Source organism: Felis catus, chromosome B3 (genome assembly GCF_018350175.1).
Source record: "Felis catus isolate Fca126 chromosome B3, F.catus_Fca126_mat1.0, whole genome shotgun sequence".
NCBI classification, from domain to species: domain Eukaryota; kingdom Metazoa; phylum Chordata; class Mammalia; order Carnivora; family Felidae; genus Felis; species Felis catus.
The window spans coordinates 3,702,165-3,726,493 of NC_058373.1; the positions used below are offsets into that span (position 1 = coordinate 3,702,165).

At 50.5% G+C, this 24,329-nt stretch overlaps 1 protein-coding gene across 6 annotated transcripts in view; it reads left to right on the top strand.

Moving 5' to 3' along the window:
* Positions 1–24,329, top strand: part of BNC1 (basonuclin 1) — a 177,989-nt gene that overhangs the window by 139,751 nt on the left and 13,909 nt on the right. For 4 of the 6 annotated variants that reach the window (XM_045058731.1, XM_045058732.1, XM_045058730.1 and 1 more), the window contains 2 exons: positions 1,631–2,106; positions 4,590–4,738. In XM_045058731.1, the coding sequence (XP_044914666.1) occupies positions 4,694–4,738 (45 nt within the window). In that variant the 5' untranslated portion in view covers positions 1,631–2,106; positions 4,590–4,693. Of the gene's footprint in view, positions 1–1,630; positions 2,107–4,589; positions 4,739–5,754; positions 5,884–6,736; positions 6,939–24,329 lie in introns of those variants that run through there. The other 2 variants (XM_023254839.2, XM_023254840.2) reach the window with 2 other exon arrangements.

The window sequence follows — 24,329 nt, forward strand, 5'->3', positions numbered from 1 at the left end:
AAAGAGAAATCTATTTCCTCTATAAACTTGCTAAGTCAGATATTTAAAGATGGCTTTCCTTTTTCAAACACATAACAGAATGGGTTGACTCTGCGTTTGTTTTTTCGTAGCTCTCTTTGCCCTGAAGAGTGCACTGAAAACCCCAAAGAAATGTTTTTTAAAGTTGGGTATAAGTGAATAATTGAGAATTATTTTAAATCTGCCCTTAGATAGCCCATCGTCCCTAACCCTTTCTTCTCAACTTCCAAAAGCAACATGAAGCTGATTTGGAATTCTCGGCTATGAGAATAGCCCAAATAGTCTCTCCTTCAGTTTGGATAAGGGGTTACTGAATGTGCAGAAGATGCCATGTTCCAAGGTATAATGAGCCTTAGAACTTTTCTTCTGATGCACATTCACCAGCCTCTGGAAAACTTATCAAAGTAGTGCCTGTCCTGTCCTCGTAAAACTCACCCCAGATTCATCAACTCAGTATGCAAAGTGCAGGGCTTTTCAATAACTAAGCATCTCCTCTACACTTCAGTTAGAAATAGAGCCCCTTTGGGGCGCCTGGGTGGTGCAGTCGGTTGAGCGTCCGACTTCAGCCAGGTCACGATCTCGCGGTCCGTGAGTTCGAGCCCCGCGTCGGGCTCTGAGCTGATGGCTCAGAGCCTGGAGCCTGTTTCCGATTCTGTGTCTCCGTCTCTCTCTGCCCTCCCCCGTTCATGATCTGTCTGTCTCTGTCCCAAAAATAAATAAACGTTGAAAAAAAAAGAAAAAAGAAATAGAGCCCCTTAGGCGCCTGGGTGGCTCAGCTGGTTAGGCGTACGACTCTTGTTTTCAGCTCAAGTCATGGTCTCACGGTTCGTGGGTCCGAGCCCCTCATCGGGCTCTGCACTGACAGCTCGGAGCCTCCGTGGGATTCTCTCTCTCTCTCTTCTCTCTCTTTCTCTCTCTGTCTCTGTCTCTCAAAATAAATAAATAAACTTAAAAAAAAATTAGAAATAGAGCCCCTTAGGTTCAGAGATTGAGTAGTAAAAAAACTTGGAGGAGTAAATAAAGTGTCCAGGGAGGAGTCCGCCTGTGATAGTTTCCTCCCGCCGCCTTGGTGAGGGGAGAATGAGCTGTTTAGAGAGCAGGTCACAGACTTCGTATGACTGTGGTTGGGCCACGGAGGACAGGCTAGCTTCACCCACCCCAGACGAATCAAAACAGCGGTAGCCAAATCTGCCACATTTTCCCTGAGCCTTACACTTGGAAGAACCATCATCAGAAGCTTTCTACTTGTCCGTGTCGGAGATGAGTACCCTCTCCTGATCGCAGAGGGTGCCCCGATGCCCTCAAGTTGCCAACCCCAGGCACGTGCGTCCAGGGAAGCCGCTGGGTAGAATCAGGCCTGGGTTTGTGTTGGGTTTGGAATTTACGATTGTTATTTATCACTCTTCCCCACGGACATCGCCTCCTTGAGACTTGGCAGTCTTGTCTATCAAAAGCCAAAAGCGCATTCCTCTCTGTGTTAGCGGGACCTGCAGCCCTTTCCGGTCCCCTCAACCCCTCACTTTGTGTGAAAGGTGAAGGAGGGGGGTCACTTCTCTGCCACCAAAACCCCGTGCCACGTTTGGAATGGCTTCCTGTCTCTCTCTCTCGATAGGGAGAGCCCGGGGACTGGAGGAGGGAGCTTGCGACATCTGAGCCAGACCTGTGGCGGGCCGGCCTGCCCCCCAGCAGGCAGCTTGGCCCGAATGCTGCTTAGTCAGGCTCCCAGGCAGAGCTGAGCTGCGGATGTGCCCGGACCTGCCGCCACCAGGTGTCTGCGTCTGGGCTGGGAGGTGACGGCACAACTGTGACTCCTGCCTCCTGCTGTTTCCCAACAGTGTCCCCAGAAGAATGTGGAGGACCCAGGCCAGGCCACCTCGGGAAGCCTGACAGAGCCGCAGTTCTCTGGCCGCGCTGCAATGTCAAAAGACTTTGTCAGCGTGCGCCCGTGACCCTCACGCGGTCCTGCCCACACCCCCAGGGCTGGCTCCGCCCCCGAACCAGAGTGGGCTCGGGTCTGAAGCAGCTTCCGCGCCTGGCTCCTGTAATATGCAGTTTCCAGCATTCATTCCCAAACCTCCGTAGCTAAAGGTGTTTCTTTTCTCTTTAATACAACGATCCCATGATTAAAAATGCCTTTTGGGGGGGAGGGGGCGCCCAGGTGGCTCAGTGGGTTAAGCATCCGACTTCGGCTCAGCTCCTGATCTCACGGTTTGCGAGTTCCAGCCCCGCGTCGGGCTCTGTGCTGACAGCTCGGAGCCTGGAGCCTGCTGCGGATCCTGTGTCTCCCTCTCTCTCTGTACCTCCCCTGCTCACGTTCTGTCTCTCTTTCAAAAAATAAATAAACATTTTTAAAAATGCCTTTTTTTAATTTAAAAAAAAATCTTTTTCTCAAATTCGTTTGTCGCCACTGGGGAAAGTTTTCTTGTGAGAATTAGCTTCCCAAGGAGAAAGCTATCCTGCATTTAACAGAATTATTAACAACTACAGCAAGCCTTCCCAGAGTGTAAATGTTGGAAAAGCTTATTAGCCCGTTAGTGGACTTTGCTAGGCAACACAAAAAGGTCATTACTAATCTCTGTGTGGCTGTTGACAATTCAATGTGCAGTTCAGACAGGCTGCGAGCCGTTTCCCCTCAAGAGTGATACACACGCCACAGAAGTTTATTACACACCTACTATGTGCTAAGCCCAGGCCTCAAGAAGACATCACCGCATGGAACAGTAGGTGCAGATGAACAGCACGTCGGCCAGGTTCAGCCTGCAAATGTATTTTGCGTGACTCACACCATATCTATCAAAAAATTTGAATTTGTTGCCAACTTTTAAATATCAGAATATTTCCACCTTCTCTTGAAAACTCAGGAAACCTGGCAAAACCGAGCTCACATTCCTGGCTGGTGGCAAGCAGAGTAACAACTGCCTGCTTCAGACGGCCCTGGCTCTCGGTTCACACGGCCCCGCACCTGCCCTGCCTCCCTCCGACTTAACCTGCCTGGCGCCCCAACATTAGTGGGTATTTCTCAGGATACAGGGTCTCAGCACACCCACACGCAGGGACAGACCAACCCGAGACGACTCCACAAGAACGGGTCACAGGGATTTTCTGGTTTTGTGTCTTCTCAACTTTACCTCTTTTTAAATTTTTTTAATGTTTATTTATTTTGAGAGACAGAGCATGAAGGGGGGAGGGGCAGAGAGAGAGAATCCCAAGCGTGCTCTGTGCTGTCAGTGCAGAGCCCCACGAGGGGCTCGAACCCACAAAACCGTGAGATTGTGACCTCGGAGCCGAGATCAAGAGTCGGATGCTTAACCGACTGAGCCACCCAGGCGCCCCAACTTTTCCTCTTTTTAATAAAGATTTTTTTAAAAAATCCCTGGTAATGCAAAGTGAGGAGAGACATTCTGTTTTGAGTCTGGACCTACTGATTCCCTGCAGGCCGGTCAGGTTTGTCATATTTGAAGAGACGCGTCTGCTGATCCTGATGGTGTGCGTTGGGAGAAGTAGACTGTTTTGAGGTTTTCGAATTACGTATTGCCAAAAATCCTCCTTGTGTTTTTAACCAGAAATAAACGGGTTGACCCTACTATTTGTTGCCAGTGGAAGTTTTTACTAAAATCAATGTAATTCAGTTGGAACCAACACAAAGATGCTGACCAAAACGTTTCCACTGGGCAGATTAAAAGTACTTACATGGGCCACTGCCTGGGACTTAGACATTTTGGGATATCTGTAATAAGCATATATGGCCATTCAGTAATACCGCAAACAAGGACTCCTCTGGTAACAAATTTAAATTAATTCAAAAGCCAGCTTTATGTGCAGCAGAAAGGAAGGGAAGAGAGCAACGTTTGTAGAACAGAGACCATCCTATTTAGCCCCCACCAATCTGGCCAGGGACAGGGTTTCATACCTACTTTTACGGACAAGGACAGTGAGGCCAGGGAAACTGACTTCCGCGGCTGGTTTCCAATTGCTGGGAACTGGCTACACCTGGGTCATCCCCACCCCAAACCCGGAGCTTCGCCGGCTACAGCAGCTCACAGCACGGAGGCCACAGAGGTGAGCAAGGACCAAAGAAGTTAAGACGAGGACATATCCCAGCCAGGCTAGAGAACGCCAGAAGCACAGTAAGAGAGGCAGATACAAGCGGTGCAGGGAAGGGTTGGCGGGTGGGGGGCAGGCTTCTGAGGGGCAGTGCCACTTGAGGAAGGCCTTGAAGGATGCGCTGTGTCGCGACAGGCAGAGAGGAGCAAGAGGGCCTAAATGCTGAACCCTGGTGGGGACGGGGGAGTCCGCAGAAGAATGGAAGGTGAGCAGTCTAGGTGTGGAATTCACCAAGCGAAGCTTCTTGCTACAGTTAGCCAACGGGAGAAAGCACGAATCTTCCCAGTACCTGTAAGGCAGGTGACCTCAGACCCACTAGGAAGGGCACCTAGGTGGCCAGAAGGCCAGGTATGTGTGTCCAGCCTGCGGAGAGGCAGCAGGGCCCTCGGGACACCCAGGAGCCCAGGTACCCACGCCTTCTTCCACATACGCCCCCGTTTGCCCCTTTCCTTCCTCTTCCCCCTCAGGGGTCTGCGCCTTTCGGAGCCAGAACCTGGCACCCTCTGTCCACCGGACAGCAACTTGCTTTTCCCGTTCATCTCACGTCTTCTCCCCCCACCTGAGATCGAGGATGGGTTTTGTTTCCCCCCGCCCAAGGACTGACACCAGCAGCAAGGTAGGTAAAATACAGGGCCTCCCCCCCCGCCCCCCGCGCCCAGCTTTTAGAGAATCTTATAGGGAACTGAAATGGGAGAGGAGAGAAGGCCCGATCCCCCTCGGGTTCTGTGTCGTCCTGGTCAGGGCCCCGCTTCAGCAGCTGTGGGCCATCTCTGTCAGCAGCTTGGGGTGAAGCCTTCTCCACTCGGGCCCAGGAAGCTGGTTCTCCCAAAGGCTCCTCCCTCTCTGTCCCTGGGGGCCAAGCTCCTGTTTGGCGTTCCGGGACATTTCACTTCACTTTATCCTCAGCGCCCAATAGGAGAGGTCAAACTAGAATTCCATTTTACAGTGGAAGGAACCGTGGCTCAGAGAGCAAAGTCACTTGTCCCGGGGGCCGTGGTAAAGCCGGGGCCGTAACGCGGGGCACGAAAGGAAGAGGGGAGAGGGGTGTTTCTTGAGTTCCTGGAGCCTCCTGGGGACCCCGTCTCTCCACCTCCCGGGCCACGCACCCACACTTCCTCTGGAAGTAAACTTTCTGGTGGCGAGGGTGGCGCAGCCCTCTTCTTGGCCGCGGTGGGACCCCGAGGGCGCCCCGGGGTAGGTAGGGCGGCAGAATCATCCCCCGAGACGGGAGCCAGAGAACTTCAGAGCGTTGCGCCCTTCCCCGGGAGAGGCAAACACGGACACGTCTGGGTCTCCGCCGACAAGTGCCTTCAAGCCCGGCGGGGGCAGACACCTCCGCGCCGGCCGCCGGCGAGGTCTCCGCCGTCTGCGGGGGCACGGCCCGCGCCTCAGCTGCGCCCAGTTAGAGCGGCCGCGGGCGGCCGGGGCGGGAGGCGCTTCCCGGGCGGCGCGGCGGCGCCCGCGGCCTCGGGCGACGCGGCGGCCCGGCGAGGGGGGTGGGGAGGCGGGGCGGGGCGGCGGGGGCACCCCCCGGGGCGCCAGGGGGCGGGCGTGCGGGCACACGCGGTGCGCGGCGGGCGGGGGCGGCCACCGCGCCGCGCGGCCGGGGCGCCCGGGGAGCCGCCCACTTCGCCGCAGCGGGCCCCGACGGCCGAAGCTTGGATGCGGCGGCGCCCGCCGAGCCGGGGCGGACGCGGGGCGGCCCGGGCCGGGGACGCGCGCCGGTAGCCCCGGCGCTGCAGCGGCCGCAGGATGGCCGAGGTAAGCGCGGCTCCCTCCCCGGGCGCGGGGGGCCCCTCGGCGCGCGGGGCGGGGCGGCCGGGGTGGGGGGTGGGGGCGCCGCTCGGCCGGGCTCCGTCGGCACAGCCGGGGACGCGCCCGGGGCCACCTCCCGAGGGCCACCTGCGCGGCGGCGCGGCCCGGCCCGCGGGAGCGTCTCCGGGGCGCCGGGACCCGTCGCCGCCCGACGTCCCCGAGCCGCAGGCGCGCGCGCGGAGCGGGCGGGTTCCCGGGGCGGCCTGGGCGCGTCCGGGGCGCGGGGTCCGCGCGAGCCCCGGGGGCGCCCGCCGGCCGGGACTCGGGGCCCGGGCGGCCGCGGCGAGCGAGCCTGCCCCGCGCGGCCCCTCGGCGCCCCCGCCGCGAGGCCGAGGCCGTTCGCACGCGCCGGAACAGCCGCTGTTCGCCACGGGCCGTCTTCTTCCCCGGGTTTTGTTTCTCGAGAACTGGGCGCGCCGTGACCTCGGGTCGGTGTGAGACGTGCGGGCCCGGGGACGCCCGATCTTTCGTGAGGCCCCGCGAAGCGCGCCGCGGACGGGTCGCTCCGACAGCTCCGGGGACGCCAGGGCGCGGAGGGGGTGCGGCCGCCGGGCTGCAGGCGCGAGGGCCGGGGCCGCGGAGCCGGCGGGCAGGAGCCGGGGCGGGACGGCGGCCGGCCCCGCGGAGGCGCTGATTTGCCCGCGCGCCCCGAGCCGGGACTCGGGCAGGTGGGGGGACAGCGCCGGGTCGGCTCCCGGGGGCAGGGGCGCGCGCGCGCGCGGGGAGGCGGGCGGGGGGCGCCGCCTGTCCCCTGCCCCCTCGGGCGCCCCTGCCCCCGCCAGACCCCAGCCCCGCCGCCGGCCGCCTGGCTTTGCGTCGGCCCCTACGGATTTGTCAGCCAGATGTGACAAGATTGCGGAGAGGCGAGGGAAGGAGGAGATCTGATGTTAATCAGTGCATAGCTCGGAGCCAAACTTTCTCAAATGCGGTGTAGAAACATGCTCTTCTCATTTAAGGCATCTCTTTGTGGCCGTGGGGCTGCCACCGGTCGCCGTTTGACAGTTAAATGGAATGCCAACTAGCAGCCTTAATTGTTGGAGTAAAATTGTGTGTGTGTGTGTGTGTGTGTGTGTGTGTGTGTGTGTGTGTGTGTGTTGGGGGGGGGGTTGGAGAGGTGAGTGTCAGACACTCTAAGGTTCAGTTATGTCCCCTAGGTTTATGGCCGTGTTCACCGCAGCTCTGCTGAAGACAGGGCATTTAAACCGGGCCAGACGCCTGGTCGCAGCCAGGCCTCTGCTGTTAACACTTAAGGGGCCTAAAAAAAAGGCCCCAGTGGTATCCTGGGAATCCCTGTCAGTGAGTGTGAGTGTGTGCGTGTGTGCGTGTGTGTGCACGCGCGCGCGTGCTGGGGAAAACATGTGTTCCTGCATGCGCTGGGCCCACACAAGCAGATGTAGCAACAAATTTTTTGTTTTTTAATATATTCTCATCAGAGTGACAAAGATTTTTGATTTGACAGTAAGTGAATTGAAAAATAGTGTTGGGCAGATTATCTTTCTCCTTTTTTTCTGGTGCCTTTTCATTCTTTGCTTCTCGTTTTAATTTGCTGTTAGAGCTCATGGGATCTTTTCAGAAGATCCCTTAGACTCTTCGCTTGCACTTAGACGCTTACGTGTTAAAACTTCTGCTCAGTGATAAATACACCGGCTTCTCAAATTGTCCCTTCCCGAACACGTTGATATATATTATTAAAACCTCATTTAAAGCGTAATATGTCAAAATAAAATTTTCGGATGTCGTGTAAAAAAAAAACCACATTACTTCAAACGTTAGCAATTGGTCAGGATTCTGATTTTTGCTTTAAATGGGTGTGAACAGATAGACACCATTTTTGCTCTGGTAAATATTGTTGATAACTTTATCTTTTCCGGCGTACCTAAAAGAGTAACATGTGAGTCATCATTTGATTTTTTATCTGATAGGTTTGCTAACTTTAATTTCACCGAGAAAGTATTACTATTTGAACTCAACTGTTGGTTGAACGTGTTCCTGTTCTAGTTCAATGTCGAGAAAAGGTGGTGAAATCTCTGAGCTCAAGCGCGGCTCATGCTTTGGGAACTCATGATTATGTTCAGACACCTGCATAATTTCATTTGGAAAATCATCCGTACCTGTAAATGCTGTTCCATTCAGAATAGCAAGGATTTAGCTAGAGGCCCCTCCTCCAGTCAGAAAGTGGTAAGTTGGGAGGGGTTATTTGGCCCTTGATCCCTGCTAAGATGAGAAACAATCATGTTTGCTCTGGTAATAATTCACATCAGAAATGTTAACCATCATGAAATAATTCCTGTGGAAGCGTGAGGTTTGCATAGAGCGTTATTTTTATTTGTTTATTGTTACAACTCTCTCGCGCAGCCGTTAGGCCGGCCTCGCAGGCCCATGTTCTGTGTCTGAGAACCCTCAGCTTGGAAAGGAGGATCCACCCCATTGGGTGAGAAAAGCCATAGAGATTTCCCTGCAGAACAAATCATAATTGTTCTTTAAGCATACCGTTATCATTTATGAATGCCTAGGGATAAACATAAACATCGTGAAAGTTCAGTTTGTCGGTAAGATTAAATTGCTGCATGTGGGGTGAGGGGCAGAAGTGTCTTTTAGCCTTTGTATATGGCTTTAGAAGCTATTTTGACAGTGGCCATTAAGCGAGTGCCTTGCCCTGAAGCTTCCGCAAGGTAAATTACTTGCAGGAGGAGGGAGCTTAACCCCCCCCCCCCCCCCCGCCGCCGTGAGTTTTCACCTCTACAGATGGCATTTAGAGTTACTTTTGTCAGAAACAGCCCTGTTCAAGAAGACCTAGAAATACCCTAGGTTAGATGAAATCTCATTGCGAGCCACACTTTTTTTTTTTTGATAACTAAGACCAACATTTAGAGAGCCAGTACGTTTTTTAATTACCTTCCTCCAAATACCTTATTGCAGATTTTTATTGTAGTTATTTATTTATTTGCCTCTTTTATTTTTGATGCCGTATCTGTGAGATGTTAAAGATAACTGGGTTCTGCGCGGAAGAGACATCTGGAAAGTTTTGTGGGTTTTTTTTTTTCCTTTTAAATTGGTTTCCACCTGAAAACCTTATCTTCTGTTATCTTGTCATCCTTTGAAGCCCTTTCTCCTAATTCTGGAAATCCTAAGTTCCCGGTGTAGCCCCCTTTCTCTGCATGGACACGTGCCTATTTTATCCCCCAAAACCAAAAACAGAAAACAGTGGATCAAAACAAAGAGCAGACCCGCTGTGCCATGCTCCGATCTGGGGCCTTCTCAAACTTTGGGTGTTGCAGGGAAAAGGGCCACCGCCATTCTCGTCCACGCCTGAACTCATTATTTAAAAACCAGCCTAGCAAATCATAGGAGAAGTTTGCCTTGGGGGGATGATCTCACAGGGCTAGCGTGAGGGCAAAGAGAGACAGGGGGATAAAATGTTGTCAAGGCCAGCTCCAAACAACCTATGTGGAAGGAAATGACTGTCTCCGTGAAGGTAAACTTTTCATTCAGGCTACTTTTTCTTGCATCTGGTTGTGTGAGTTTGTCTCCTCTCACAGACTCTCCCTTGAAGGATCCTTCCATACACCCAAACAAACATCACAAATAGTTTCTATCTCCGTGCCAGCCTCCAGAAGCACTGGCCTGGTTCCGTAGCCCTCTGATGGTTTCTCGCGTTACTCGTTATGAAGATAAAATTTTTATACGGACAACTCGAGCGCTTCGTGATTCTCCAGGCTGGATTTTAAGGCAGTGACAAGGACGGTCATTTGCAAACTCTGGCCTTTTCTTTTTCGAAATTTCATTTTGAAAAATCTAAGGTCGCTTTTTGTTTCTTTTTTTTTTTTAACACTCAGTTCTGAAAATCGAGTTCTCGTTAAGCCCTTAAAAGAAGTGTCTGCAAAATTTTACTTAGAAATATTCACCCTTTCATTGTTATCTTGCAATGGACGTGAAGTTGCAATGCTTGTAGAACTGGCTACGTTCGTTAAAATTATCCTGAAGTGTAAATGTCCTTTTTCTGTGTTGGTTTTTGTGTGTTTTCCCCCAGAGCTGTCTCTTGCGTTCAAAAGTTCCCTACACCTATAACGTCCCTCTGTTTTTTGTTACCAAAGGTTTCTGAAGATTGCCTCTGAGGTCCTCCCAAATTTAGGTTATAAAGGGGGGAAAATGTGTACATATCCTTTTATTTCCATATAGTTTGTTGTTGCTAGGTGTTGTGTTTTTTTTTTTAATGAAGAAATAATTGGTTAGGTTCATAAAGTAACATTTGCATATCTTTCTACTTTTTATATTTTCTGTTTTCAGAACTAATAATTTTAAGAAAAAAGGGCACAGCTGTTAGATGATTTTGGCACAGAGTTTATACTTTGATTTAAAGAGATCAAAAGAACGAGTATTTTCCCCACCATCCTCTTTGAAGACGAGCAGCACGAGAAGGGGGCAAGGGTGTCGCGCGTGCTTTCTCCTCACAGGTAGACTTGGCCCAACATCTGTACCTGCTCCCTCCCAGCTGCCCCTTCCTCTGCCAGACCCTTCCAGACCCTTCTCCCAGCCCCGAGCCCCGGGCCCTGTTCTTTTCATCCCCCTGCTTGCAGTGAGAAAGCAGATTCTGTCGGGTGGGTCTTCGGTGGGGGTTTTGTATTTGCAAATGATGCCTCCTGGTTTCTGAGGCTTCCCGGGTCCCTTTTTACAACTGTGCTCATGGGAAAGGGGGTGTCTCCTTGCGGCTGGGAATCCCGATGGCTCCACGAAGCCAACAGGCCTGGCTGCCGGTCTGGACAGCACACGCTCAGCTCACCTGCTATTGCCTCTCGAGGTGTGCTCTCGTGCCCTGGGGACAGAAGCCTCTACTCTGTGGCCTGGCCTCCTGGGTTTCACACTCATGTACGGAATGAGCCTAGGACCATGGCATTTCCTGCATGAGGTGAGGAGGGCACACCTGCTGCCTCGCGGGGGAAGCCTCCCCTGGCCTCATGCAGCACCTATAAAAGTTAACATAACTCTTGGGGCGCCTGGGTGGCTCAGTCGGTTGAGTGTCTGACTTCGGCTCAGGTCATGATCTCTCGGTCCTTGAGTTCGAGCCCCGTGTCGGGCTCTGTGCTGACAGCTCAGAGCCTGGAGCCTGCTTCGTGGATTCTGTGTCTCCCTCTCTCTCTCTGCCTCCCCCCACTCCCCACCGCTCATCCTCTGTCTCTCTCCCTCTCTCTCTCAAAAATAAATAAAACAGGGGCACCTGGGTGGCTCAGTCGGTTGAGCGTCCGACTTCGGCTCAGGTCACGATCTCACGGTCCGTGAGTTCGAGCCCCGCGTCGGGCTCTGTGCTGACAGCTCAGAGCCTGGAGCCTGCTTCGGATTCTTTGTCTCCCTCTCTCTCTGCCCCTCCCCACTCACGCTATCTCTCTCTGTCTCTCTCTCTCTCTCTCCCTCTCCCAAAAATAAATATTCAAAAGAATAAAAATTAAAAAAAGTTAGCATAACTCTTGAAGGTCAGTACATGTTCTTTTTTTTTTTTTTTTTTTTTTAATGTTTTTACTTATTTTGAAAGAGAGAGCCAGCAGGGAAGGGGCAGAGAGAAGAGGGGGAGAGAGAGAATCCCAAGCAGGCTCTGCACTGTCAACGCAGAGCCCCCCGTGGGGCTCAGTCCCACGAACCAGGTGATCGTGAACTGAGCCGAAATCAAGAGTTAGTCGCTTCACTGACTGAGCTACCCAGGCACCCCAAGTATTGGTGTCTCCTTACCAGGATCCAAGTAAGGTCCGTATGTTGTCTCTCTTAATCTGTAGGTTTACACTTCACTTTTTGCTTGCAATGTATCTGTTGAAAAAGCTGGGTCATTTATTCTACCCGATGCCCCCCAGTCTGAATTAGTGACTGCTTCCTTGTGGTATTGTTTTCATTATGGTTGTTCCTCTGTCCCCTGCATTTTCTGTGCACTAGAGTTGACCAAGGGGCTTGATCTGATTCAGATCTGAACTTTTTTATTTCTTTTATTGTTTTTAATGTTTCTTTTGAGGGAGAGAGACAGAGTGCAGCCAGGGGAGGGGCAGAGAGAAAGGGAGACCCAGCATCGGAAGCAGGCTCCAGGCTCTGAGCTGTCAGCACAGAGCCCCGCACGGGGCTCAAACTCACAAAACGTGAGATCATGACCCGAGCCGAAGTCGGACACTTAACCGACTGAACCATCCAGACACCCCAGATCTGAACTTTTTTCATAAGAACACCCCATCTGCGGTAGAACGTGTCTTTCCAATCAGAGGCAACTGACCTGGTTGTCAACTTTTACATTTGAATTGTGGAATGGTAGTATTCTAATTCTTCATTTATTTATTCACTAGATACTTCTATAAAGGGAATCTCTGTCTCGTCAGTGGTTTGCACAATTTGTATAAAAAAGGATGTATACTTGGGACACCTAAGTGGCTCAGTCAGTTGAGTTTCCAACTTTTTTTTTTTTTAGTTTTTTTTTTTTTTAACATTTATTTATTTTTGAGACAGAGAGAGACAGAGCATGAACAGGGGAGGGGCGGAGAGAGAGGGAGACCCAGAATCTGAAACAGGCTCCAGGCTCTGAGCTGTCAGCACAGAGCCCGACGTGGGGCTCGAATTCACGGACCATGAGATCATGACCTGAGCCCAAGTCGGCCGCTTAACCGACTGAGCCACCCAGGCACCCCGAGTTTCCAACTCTTGATTTCAGCTCAAGTCGTGATCTCACAATTCGTGGGATCAAGTCCTGTGTCGGACTCTATGCTGACAGCATGGAGCCTGCTTGGGATTCTCTCCCCACTCCCCTCTTTCTGTCCCTCCTCAGCTCACATGTGCTGTTTCTCTCTCAAAATAAATAAACAATTTTTTACAAAGGATGTATACTGGGGGGCCTGGGTGGCTCAGGCAGTTGAGCATCTGACTTTGGCTCAGGTTATGATGTCACAGTTTGTGGGTTCGAGCCCTACGTCAGGCTCTGCGCTGACAGCTCGGAGCCCGGATCCTGCTTCCGGTTTCTGTGTCTCCCTCTCTCTGCCCCTCCCCTCTCTCTCAAAAATACATAAACATTAAAAAAAATTTTTTTTAAGGATTTATACTTGATCTGTCCCTTTGTTTACCAGGTTTGGGGACAATTAATTGGTTCCCTAGCATTCCCTAAAGGCAGCCAATGATTTTTTTCATTTGTCTTTAGTATCTCTTGACTTTCTAGATTTGAATATAGTGAATGAATCATGTGAGGTTTTGACAAATTCAAAAACTTTATTCTCTGCTGTCATTGACCAGTCGAGCTGTAGAATTTTATTCCCTGATGAACACATACACTCCCTAGGACAGACACTGGGAGTTCCTCAGCTTCGTATCCCCGGGAGGCTCCTTGTAATTATCAGTACGTAGTAGATGCTTTAAAAACAAATGAGAACCACCACCGCCAACAAAAGCAATTTGTTAAATAAATTTGTATCACTTCGTTAACTACTCGTGCGGAAAGATGGCATGAACGTCTGGTCTTGTGTCTCTCCCTAGGTGGGCTTCCGTCCAATGCTGCCAGCTGCCTCCTACGAGAAGCCCACCTGGGCTTTCTCTTCTCTTCCTCCCAGTTGTCCTTGTTGCCCATCTGGCAAATGATGATACTGCGTTCAGAATCCTAGTTGTGCCTCTGCAAGTTGGTGTATGTAACGAAAACAGTGGAAAACTTAAAAATTGAAAGAAGTTAGAGAAAAAATGGGAGGAGAAGAGGTAGGGAGCAAAAAAAAAAAAAAAGGCAAATTCTAAAAGAAGCAGCACAGAATGTATCTAAGAAGTAGAGACCTCCCCCCACCCCTCCTTGAATGATGCAATTTCCGGAACCCCGAAGGCTGTCTCTGCAGCCACAGAGAGAATGGGGTGACAATTTTGCTGTAAGTGAAGAGAAAACCAGGTCCCCTCCCCATAAGCTGAGGGTGGTCCAGCTGCCTTAGGAGGTGTTTCGTGTGATAGATCCTGACTGGCACGGTTTGATCTGCACCAGACTCTTCTGAGGCTCAAACATATTAACGATCGTCTGTATCAGCATTTAAGAACGTGGCTTGGAAAAACTTGAAATAGTTTTATTCTAAAGCTTAATGACTTCAAAAGTGATTTGTGATTTAGCAGATTGGGTCCTTTGGCTTTTTATGATCCTTATCACTGAGAATCTGGCAAGCCTTGGAATCTCACACTTCAGAGAGGGCAGCAGGCTCTAAACTTGGCCTTGGTGATTTCTCCTAGTTAGGCATTTTTACACGATTTTTATGTGGCCCTCTCCATCGCCAGCAGACAGCCTGTGTATAAATTAGGAACTACTTTTGGCTGCTAGTAAAGGCTCCCAAATAACAGTCGCCATCCTTCCTGCACAGCCATCCCCCCAGGGCATGACCGCAAAGTTGCCTCATGGTCACAAAATGGCATCTCGAGTCCAACCATCATATTCTTATCCCAGGATGGAAGGAGGAGGACAGCAAAGACATGTCCCAGCTGACTCAGCTCCCACTTACAAGGGGTTTTCTGTAAAGCTCCACCTGGTAACTCCTACTTGGATACCATCGGCCAGTACTACATCACCTGGCCCCCAGCAGAGACTCAGAAGGGAAGATGAGACGAAAGGCTATGGGGGTGGGCATCTGTAATTCGGAAGCACAGTGCCGCTGCCGTCTCTATTCATTCATTACTCTCTCAGATAACACCAGTGCAGGGCTTACGAAGGATCCGGCCCCCTGCTAGCGGCTGGGTGTTGTTGGTTTGGGGTTTCAGCTGGTCCCTTGCCTCTTTTTGGAGCGATTCATTGTGCAGCAACTTTTATGGAGGGTTTTGTAATAGGTAGTTTTGGTAGCTCTGTCAGTGGAGTCAGACCACCAGAGCCCAGAGGACCCACGAACCTTGCTGTGATTCAACGCTCTGGTTGTACCGATCGGTCTCTGCGATTCTTACCTGTGTATCCTCATTAATATGGCTGATAGAACTCCAGGGTGGGCAGAAACAGATAGCCAGCCTGTTTCCGTCAGAGTCCAAGGCATGGAGCTGAAGGTTTTGTGGTTTAATGGCAAGTAAGACCTAAGTCACCTGAAGCCACCAGTACCCTTTACCACCTCCCCGGGAAAGAGGCTCATTGTGGCGAGGGGCGAGGCGTGCAGGCTCCCCACCTCTGCCTCCGGAAGTAATCGTTTCAACAGGCAAATCACACTCATTTCGTATCTGTTTTCAAAGGATTACTGAGAACAAACTCCAGAGTCCTCGGCCTGCCCCTCAAGGTCCTCTGCAGAATGCTTCCTGCCACCTCTCTGACCCACATTTCCTACCATTAACCTTACTCACTCCGTCTACATAGGTTCTGGCTCCTTTTCTGTTCCTGAGCACTCAGCCTCTTTTGTGCCTCAGGGCCTTTGCCCTTGTCATGCCCTCTGCCCTAAAACCTTTCCTCCCTCTCCAGGTCTTCACTGGCTCCTAGCCATCCCTTGATTCTGTTCAGATGTCACCACTTCAAAAATCTTCAGTGATGACCTTATCTCAAAGGCACTTACTGGGGCGCCTGGGTGGCTCAGTTGGCTGAGTGTCTGACTCTTGGTTTCGGCTCAGGTCATGATCCCAGGGTCGTGGGATCCAGCCAGCCCCACGGCAGGCTCCACACTAAGTGTGGAGCCTGCTTGGGATTCTCTTTCCCTCTTCCTCTCACCCTTGCTCACTCTCTCTCTCAAAAAAATAATAGTTCTTAAAAATATTGAAAAGGCACTTACTTATACCCCATCCCACCATGCCACCCAGTAAAACTGCTAGCATCGTTCTGTGTCGTTTTGTCATAGCACTAGCTTCCTGGGAAGTGGTGCTGATTATTTATTTGCTTATTTTCTGTCACCTCGGGATTATGCCCCTGGAGGGCAGGGACCTCGTCCGTCTTATTCAACACTTTGACCCCCAGAGTTTCGAACAAACAGTTCCTGGCTCATTAATGTTCAGTAACCACTTATTCATTTATTATGAAGTCTCTTGAGAGTGTGAAACTTTGGTGTCCTCACTGCAGGCTGATAATGCCTCACTCTCCGAGTTGCCGTAGGCATTAGATGAAACCGTAAGTGTAAGCGCGGTTAGCACCGAATATGGATGTTTCAAGGTATACCCTGCCTCCAGTGTCCAGATTGGAGACGACCCTGATAGCCTGCAGGTTCCTTGGCTCCCTCAGCCTTAGGATGGGGATAGTATTACCTACCTCCCAGGGAGGTTGGAAGAAGGAAACGAGACAGTACACGAGCATGCTTCGTGCAATACCTCGCACGCAGTTAAGTGCTCAGGAAAGCTCACCAACTGTGCGACTTTGGGAAAATCACTGACCTTCCATATAAATACAAGTTTCCTGAGATAATCCCCTCCCCGCGACGACGTAGGGAGGGTTACGTGAGAACACCTATTAAGTCACACTACCACACGGAGGGCAGACGCCGGGACACCTCGCCTCACCGTTGGCCTCAGAAGCGTCTGGTAGAACTTTCCGTGATGATGGGTGCGTTGTGTATCTCCACCATCCAGTGTGGTGGCCGCTAAACCACATGCGTCTGCTGAGCACCCGAAACGTGGCTGGTGTCACCAAAGAATTGAACTTTTGATTCTGTCTTACTATAATTAGCGTAAGTAGCCACATTTGAATTTGGCCATTTGAACGACTTAGACGGTAGCGAGCGGCCACCGTATCGGACAGGGCAGAGTGAGGACCGGGAGCCGACGCAGCTGCCCGGCCGGTACACAGTTCGATCCTGTGTCTAAGCCGCTTCACAGACGGCTCCCCTCAAAGAGGCAACCCCGTGGACGTGGAAACCCCGAAGAGTCTTGCTGAAATTGTGTGTAATATTGTTCCTTCCTCTTCCCGTCTCTCCCTGAGACTCTCCCGCTGAAGTCCTTATCTTGAGAGATAGGAAAACGTCTGCATGTACAGGAGATAAGTCGGCTTTGAAGCGGAGGGACACTCGTTATTCTCCAGCTCCGTCGTTCAAACCCCCTCGGAGGCCTGCACCGGCCAGCGGTGGATGTCCGTGCGGGTACCCGCTGCTGCTGGCGATTCAAGGCAGCCTGTCCTGACCGGACGCCTGGTCCCCAAACTGGACGCAGAGCAGGGAAAGGAGGGAGGGACCGACAGACCCTCACACAGAACCTAAAAACGAGGTCCCAGTTTTCCATCCCGACACTGCAGGTAACCACTCGTCTGTCACATGCCAGGGGCATCGGTGATGTCTGGAGCACAAGTGACAGTTACGGACAAGCACGCCAGAACTTCGGATGTTGATTGGTGGCACATCAAAGTGTCTAGTAACAATTCGGAAATAGTCTGATTAAAATGAGCGCGTAAAGGGGCGCCTGGGTGGCGCAGTCGGTTAAGCATCCGACTTCAGCCAGGTCACGATCTCGCGGTCCGTGAGTTCGAGCCCCCCGTCAGGCTCTGGGCTGATGGCTCAGAGCCTGGAGCCTGTCTCTGATTCTGTGTCTCCCTCTCTCTCTGCCCCTCCCCCGTTCATGCTCTGTCTCTCTCTGTCCCAAAAATAAATAAACGTTGAAAAAAAAAAAGGGGCACCTCGGTGGCTCCGTTGGTGGAGCATGAAACTCTTGACCTCGGGGTCAAGCCCCACGTTGGGTGTGGAGATTACTTAAAAAATAATAAAATAAATTAGGGGCACCTGGGTGGCTTAGTCGGTTAAGAGTCTGACGTCAGCTCAGGTCAAGATCTCACATTTCGTGAGTTCGAGCCCCGCGTCGGGCTCTGTGCTGACAGCTCGGAGCCTGGAGCCTGCTTCGGATCCTGTGTCTCTCTCTCTCTGCCCCTCCCCTGCTCATGCTCTTTCTCTGTCTCTCAAAGATAAACAAACGTTAAAAAAATTTTTTTAAATGAGTGCATAAAAAAGCAATCATCATGTCTTGATGAGTTCAGAATGTTGTGAAACATCTGCTTTATGTTTCCGAAGAATGGAACGAGTGTTAGGATTCCTAAGGAAAGGATGTACATTTTAAGAGTTTTCCGTATTGATTTGCATGAGTACTTTTCATCCTGTAATTAGAATTTTCGGGTTTGATTTCATTTCAGAAGTGTTAATTTGTCTTTAAATAATGGTGCTATAATTTTTGCCACATTGTGGGAATTCTGATATGAGTGGGAAAACCCTGGGCCCTTAATATCAGAAGTTTCTTAAGGCACTGTAATTAGCTTTTTTTTAGTTCATAAATAATTCCTCTGAGATTTATCTCCATGGATGTATAATGAGCTTTATTAAGCCTTATTCAAATAGGTTCATATAGAGCCACATGAATATTTCTTATAAAACAGCATTCATGGGGCGCCTGGGTGGCTCAGCTGGTTGAGCGTCTGACTCTGGCTCGGGTCATGATCCCATGGTCTGTGAGTTCAGGCTTCACGTCGGGCTCTGTGCTGACAGCTCAGAGCCTGGAACCTGTTTCAGGTTCTGTCTCTCCCTCTGTCTCTGCCCCTCCCCTGCTCATGCTCTCTCTCCCTCTCTCTCTCTCTCTCTCTCTCTCTCTCTCCCCCTCTCAAAATACATAAACATTTTTAAAAAACAGCATTCATACATTGGGTTTATGTCCCAATAGATACAAATCTGTCCCTAAACTAGAAGCTGCTAAAAGCGAATAGTCAGGATAGGTCAGTGGGTCTTGACCGCAGTCTGGAAAGATTTGGGGTTTTCGCAACCGTAAGAGGGAGACGCGTTTCTGTGGCATCGGTGGGCAGAGACTGGGGACACAGCAGTCATTCCACAGCACACAGGACAGCCACCGCCACCAAGAATTATTGGACTCAAAATGTCAATAATGCTGAAGTTGAAAAACCCTGAGTCAGATGTCAAGAGATACAGAAAAAGTGAGTTTGAATCTCAGGCTATGAAATGTGCCTGGAGTTGTTCCGTCTGAAGTTTCATCGTGCTGGGCCTGAGGTAGGATCACCCAGAGTTTCCTGAGGCTTTGCCTGAGTGAGAGCCTTTTAAGCAGAATCTTCAGGAAGGAGAGGAAGTATGTGCTGAAGCACGTCTTTTTTCTCTGATTGGAGCAGGGTCCTACTTTCTGCATCAGTGAATGTGAATTTTCTGTGTATACTTCCAGCATCTTGCTGGCAAAGAATGAATGGCATCTTGAGGGACAGGATCCCCAAATAAGAATTTTTCTGCTTTTAAAAATCCTTTGAGGGGCACCTGGGTGGCTCAGTCCGTTAAGCGTCCGACTTAGGCTCAGGTCACCATCTCATGGTTTGTGGGTTCGGGCCCTGTGTTGGGCTCTGTGCTGACAGCTCGGAGCCTGGAACCTGCTTTAGATTCTATGTCTCCCTCTCTCTCTGCCCCTCCCCTGCTCATGCTCTGTCTCTCTCCGTCTCTCAAAAATAAAGAAATGTAAAAACAAAACAAAACTTCCTTTGAAACAGCCCTGTCGATGGGAAGGTAGGTTGTGAAATACTGCAGAGGCTTAGTGCGGAATATGTTGGTAGCTGTGGAGAATACAGATGGCTGCTTCCTTGGTCAGCTGGCGTTCAGAGCGCAGGGACGTTTGAGAATCCGGACAGCATATTAGGTGTGCTGCAAACAGAACTAACGGTGCCTTTCCAGTCCTTGGGACGGTGTGTAACAGGCATTAAACCGGTCCTCATTTTTCTCCTCCCGGTCGAGATAACTATGTAATTACGTGTATAGGAATATAGACGTATGCGTCTGTGTATTTAACACATCCGTTTACATGTATAGGAGTAGAATCTCTGTAGCCAGAAGGTGAAATAATTTCTGGCTCTAAAGCAGTATTTCTCAATCTTTTTGTCATTACTCCCCGTATACCCGAGGAGACTAGATTTTTTATTTTCCTAATTGTGCCCCCCCCGCCCCGCCCACCCAGGGGAGTTTTAGTATTATACCACATTCCGGTGTTCTGTTTACGTATGTGTTTCTGTGCTTTATATATATATCTCCAGGGGCGCCTGGGTGGCGCAGTCGGTTAAGCGTCAGACTTCAGCCGGGTCACGATCTCACGGTCCGTGAGTTCGAGCCCCGCGTCGGGCTCTGGGCTGACGGCTCAGAGCCTGGAGCCTGTTTCCGATTCTGTGTCTCCCTCTCTCTCTGCCCCTCCCCCGTTCATGCTCTGTCTCTCTCTGTCGCAAAAATAAATAAATGTTGAAAAAAAAATTTATATATATATCTCCTCCCCCCGAGGCCAGTGTTCACCGCCTCGGGATGGTATCACCCCGGAGGAGAAGGCATGGATTATTACCGTGAGAGGACGTTGTGATCACAGGGAGTTCTCTGTAGGATATTGGATGGCTTTACAAAGAGCAAACGTGTTTTCTGTTTTCTGATAGATAGCCTCTGGGAGGGATCAGGTAACGCACTGCTGTGGGCCGTGTACCTCTGTCATGAACAGCCCTGTTCCTTCGCCTGAGAAGCTCTTGTCTGATTGATCTGCTCGGGCCCATTGTAATCCAAAGGGAGTCATAGATAACCGTCAAATCAGGGAGATTTTTAACCTGTATTTAAGCCAGCTCACTGATTTTTAAAAAAAAAAATCTTATTTTGGCAGTGCCTGGGTGGCTCAGTCGGTTGAACTTCTGCTCAGGTCATGATCTCCTGGTTTGTGGGTTCGAGCCCCGCGTCGGGCTCTGTGCTGACATCTCAGAGCCTGGAGCCTGCTTCGGATTACGTGTCCCTCTCTCTTTGCCCTCCCCCCACTGGTGCATGTGTGCTCGCTCTCTCTCTCTCTCTCTCTCTCTCTCTCTCTCTGTCTCTCAAATGTTTATTTTTGAGACTCTCTCTCTTAAATGTTTATTGATTTTTGAGAGAGAGAGAGTGCAAGTGGGGGAGGTATAGAGAGACAGAGGGAGACACAGAATCCAAAGCAGGCTCCAGGCTCTGAGCTGCCAGCACAGAGCCCGACGTGGGGCTCAACCTCACGGACCGCGAGATCATGACCTGAGCTGAAGTCGGATGCCCAACCGCCTGAGCCACCCAGGCACCTCTAAAATAATCTTCTGATAAAAAAAATAAGACTTTATTTTTTAGAACACTTTCAGGTTCACAGCAAAATTGAAAGTACAGAGATTTCCCATATACCCCCTGGCCCCGCACATGGACAGCCACCCCCTCCTTATCCACATCCCCCACCGGAGGGTACATTTGTGACAATTGATGAACCCACTTTGACATGTCATTATCACCCAGAGACCACAGTTTATGTTAGAATCCACTCTTGGTGTTGTACCCCCTCTGGGTTCAGGCAGGAGTATAATGACACATATCCGTCATTATGGTATATCGCACGGAGTATTGTCATTGCCCAAATGTCCTCCGTGTTCTGCCTGTTCACAGCCCCCCCCCTTCACCTAACCCCGGTCAAGCACGGAGCTTTTTACTGCCTCCATAGTTTCGCCTTTTCCAGAAGGTTCATGTAGCTGGAATCACATAGTGGGTGGCCTCTTCAGACTGCCTTCTCTCCCTTAGCAATATGTATTTAAGGTTCCTCTGTGTCTCTTCGTGGCTTGATACAACTCGTGTCTTTTTAGCACTGAACAACATTCCGTTGTCTGGATGGACCGTAGTTCACTTAGCCATTCACCCCCTGAAGGACGTCTTGGTGCTTCCAAGTTTTGACAGTGATGACTAAAGCTGCTGTAAAACATCCACGTGCAGGTTTTCGTGTGGACGTACGCTTTCAGCTCCAGGGAACAGAATTTCTGGGTCAGACGGTGAGGGTACGTTTGGCTTGGTAGGAAGCCACCTGACCGTCTTCCAGAGTGGCTGCACCATTTTGCATTCCCACCAGCAGTGAGTGAGCGTCTCTGTTGCTCTCCTCGTGAGCATCTGGTATTGTCAGTGTTCTGGACTTTGGCCATTCTAATAGGAGTGTAATGGCCTGGTTTCTTCAGTAATATTTTTATTAAGACAATTTACTTACCATAAAATTTACCCTTATAAAGTATACAACGGAGTGGTTCCACTATGTTCCCCAGAGATGTGCAAGCATCACTACTATGTAATTTTAGAACATCTCCTTCACCTTAAAAAAGCAACTTGGCCAAAATTTTTAAAAAATTTTTTTTTCAATGTTTATTTATTTTTGAGAGAGAGAGAGAGCATGAGTAGGGGAGGGGGGACAGAGAGAGAGGGAGACACAGAATCTGAAGCAGGTTCCAGGCTCCGAGCTGTCCGCAGAGAACCCGATACAGGGCTCGAACTCACGAACCGAGATCGTGACCTGAGCCGAAGTCAGACACTCAACCGACTGAGCCACCCAGGCTCCCCATCGCTGGTCAAAATTTAAAACATCTGCGCTTCAAAGAACACCATGAGGGACGTGAAAAGATAATCCACGGGTGGGAGGAAATATTTGCAAATCATAACCTGTTCAGGGACCTGTACCAAGAGTATATAAAGAACTCTTACAACTCAATACTAAAAGACAACCCAATTGAAAAGTGAGCAAAGGATGCGAATGGATGTGTCCCTGGGGAGGATCTACAACTAAATGGGCAATGAGCTGCTAAAAAGATGCCGAATGGCGTTAGCCGCCAAGGAAATACGGATTAAAACCACAGTGAGAGACTACTTCATACCCAGTGGGATGGCTGTTACAGAAAAAGACAGACAACAAGTGTTGGGGTCGTGGAGACATCGGATCCCTCGTACATCACCGGTGGGGATACAGAGTGGTGCGGCCACTTTGAAAAACCACTTGACAGCTTCCTAAAAAGTTAAGCAGAATTACTACACGGTAACCCAGCAATTCCACTCCTAGGAATGTACCCGGAAGGAATAGAAGTGAATACGTATGTCCACCGTCAAGTTAGATGCAGGATTCCTTCTGGGGGTGATGGAGACGTTCCGAAATTAGATCATGATGTTGGCACAACTGTGCACGTGCTAGAAATCACAGATTTTGCACTCTAAGTGGGTGAATTGTAGAATTCTGTCTCACTTAAAAGCTGTGTTTTGGGGCACCTGGGTGGCTCGGTCCGTTGAGCGTCCCACTTCGGCTAAGGTCATGATCTCACGGTACGTGGGTTCGAGCCCCCCGTCAGGCTCTGTGCTGACAGCTCAGAACCTGGAGCCTGCTTCGGATTCTGTGTCTCCCTCTCTCTCTGCCCCTCCCCCGCTCATGCTCTGTCTCTCTCTGTCTCAAAAATAAATAAAAACATTAACAAAAAAAAATTGTAATTAAAAAAAAAAGCTATTTTTAAAAAGATCAGAATAGGGGTGACTGGATGTCTCCATCAGTTAAGCTTCTGACTCTTGATATCAGCTTGGGTCATGATGTCACGATTCATGAGATCGAGCCCCACGTTAGGCTCTTTTGCTGACATCACAGAGCCTGCTTGGGATTCCCTCCCTCCCTCTCTCTCTGCCCCTTCCCCGCTCTCTCTCTCTAAATAAATAAATAAACTTCTAAAAATATATAAAATAAAAAGATGAGCACAAACAAAAAGAATAATATCTCCCCCCCCCCCCGCCACCCATTAAACGTCCCTCCTCCCCACCTGCACAGCCCCTGGTAATGTCAGGAGATTGGCCTCATCTTGATATTTCATGTAAATGGAATCCTGCAACCTATGACGTTTTGTCCTTGGTTTGTTCCACTTAGCATCTTTCCCTGCGTGCTGTAGCACCTGGCAGCACCTTGTTCCTTTCTATGGCCTAATAATACTCCATCGTGGACCCATTCATCAGTTGACGGACATTGGGGTTGTTTCTGCTTTTGGGCCACTATAAGTATTATGCTGCTGTGAACATTCGGGCACCAGGTTTTATGTGGGCCTGTCTTTTCATTTCTCTTGGGCATGTGCCTAGGGGTGGGACTGCTGGGTCATACGGGAACCCCGTGTTTAACTTCTGGAAGAACCGTCAGACTGCTTTCCAAAGTGGCTGTACCGTTTCTACAATCCCGGCAGCAACTGATTTTTAAGTGAAGACTAGTTATACACTCCTTACGCTGAGTTTCCCGAGTCCTGGGATGGAGTCTCCCCTTCCCTGTCCCCATACGGCACCGCATAGCCCCTCAATTGGAAGATGGAGGAACCCCCCAAATGCACACACGCACTCCCCAGGTTCAGGGCTCTCCGGAATCGTGCAGATTCCGCCCAGCGGCTATTCCCCGGAGCCTCCGTGTCGGGACTCCTGTGAGAGCTTTCTCTCTTTAGTAATACGTTATATTCTTCAGGCCTCTATCCCCTTTTGAGGAATTCATCTTAGAAATATATGAGAAGCTTGTTCTTAATACTAGAACTTAGCTGACAAGAACCTCCCTGTCTTCTCTTTCAGCCGTGTGTCTGCACCCCGGGCACCCCCACCGTGCTCCCCACTGCACACCGGGCACCCCCACACACGCGCAGCACTTGAACGTGCGGCTGGGCGTGTGCACAGGGCTGTGAGCCACACAGCCCAGAGGGTGGA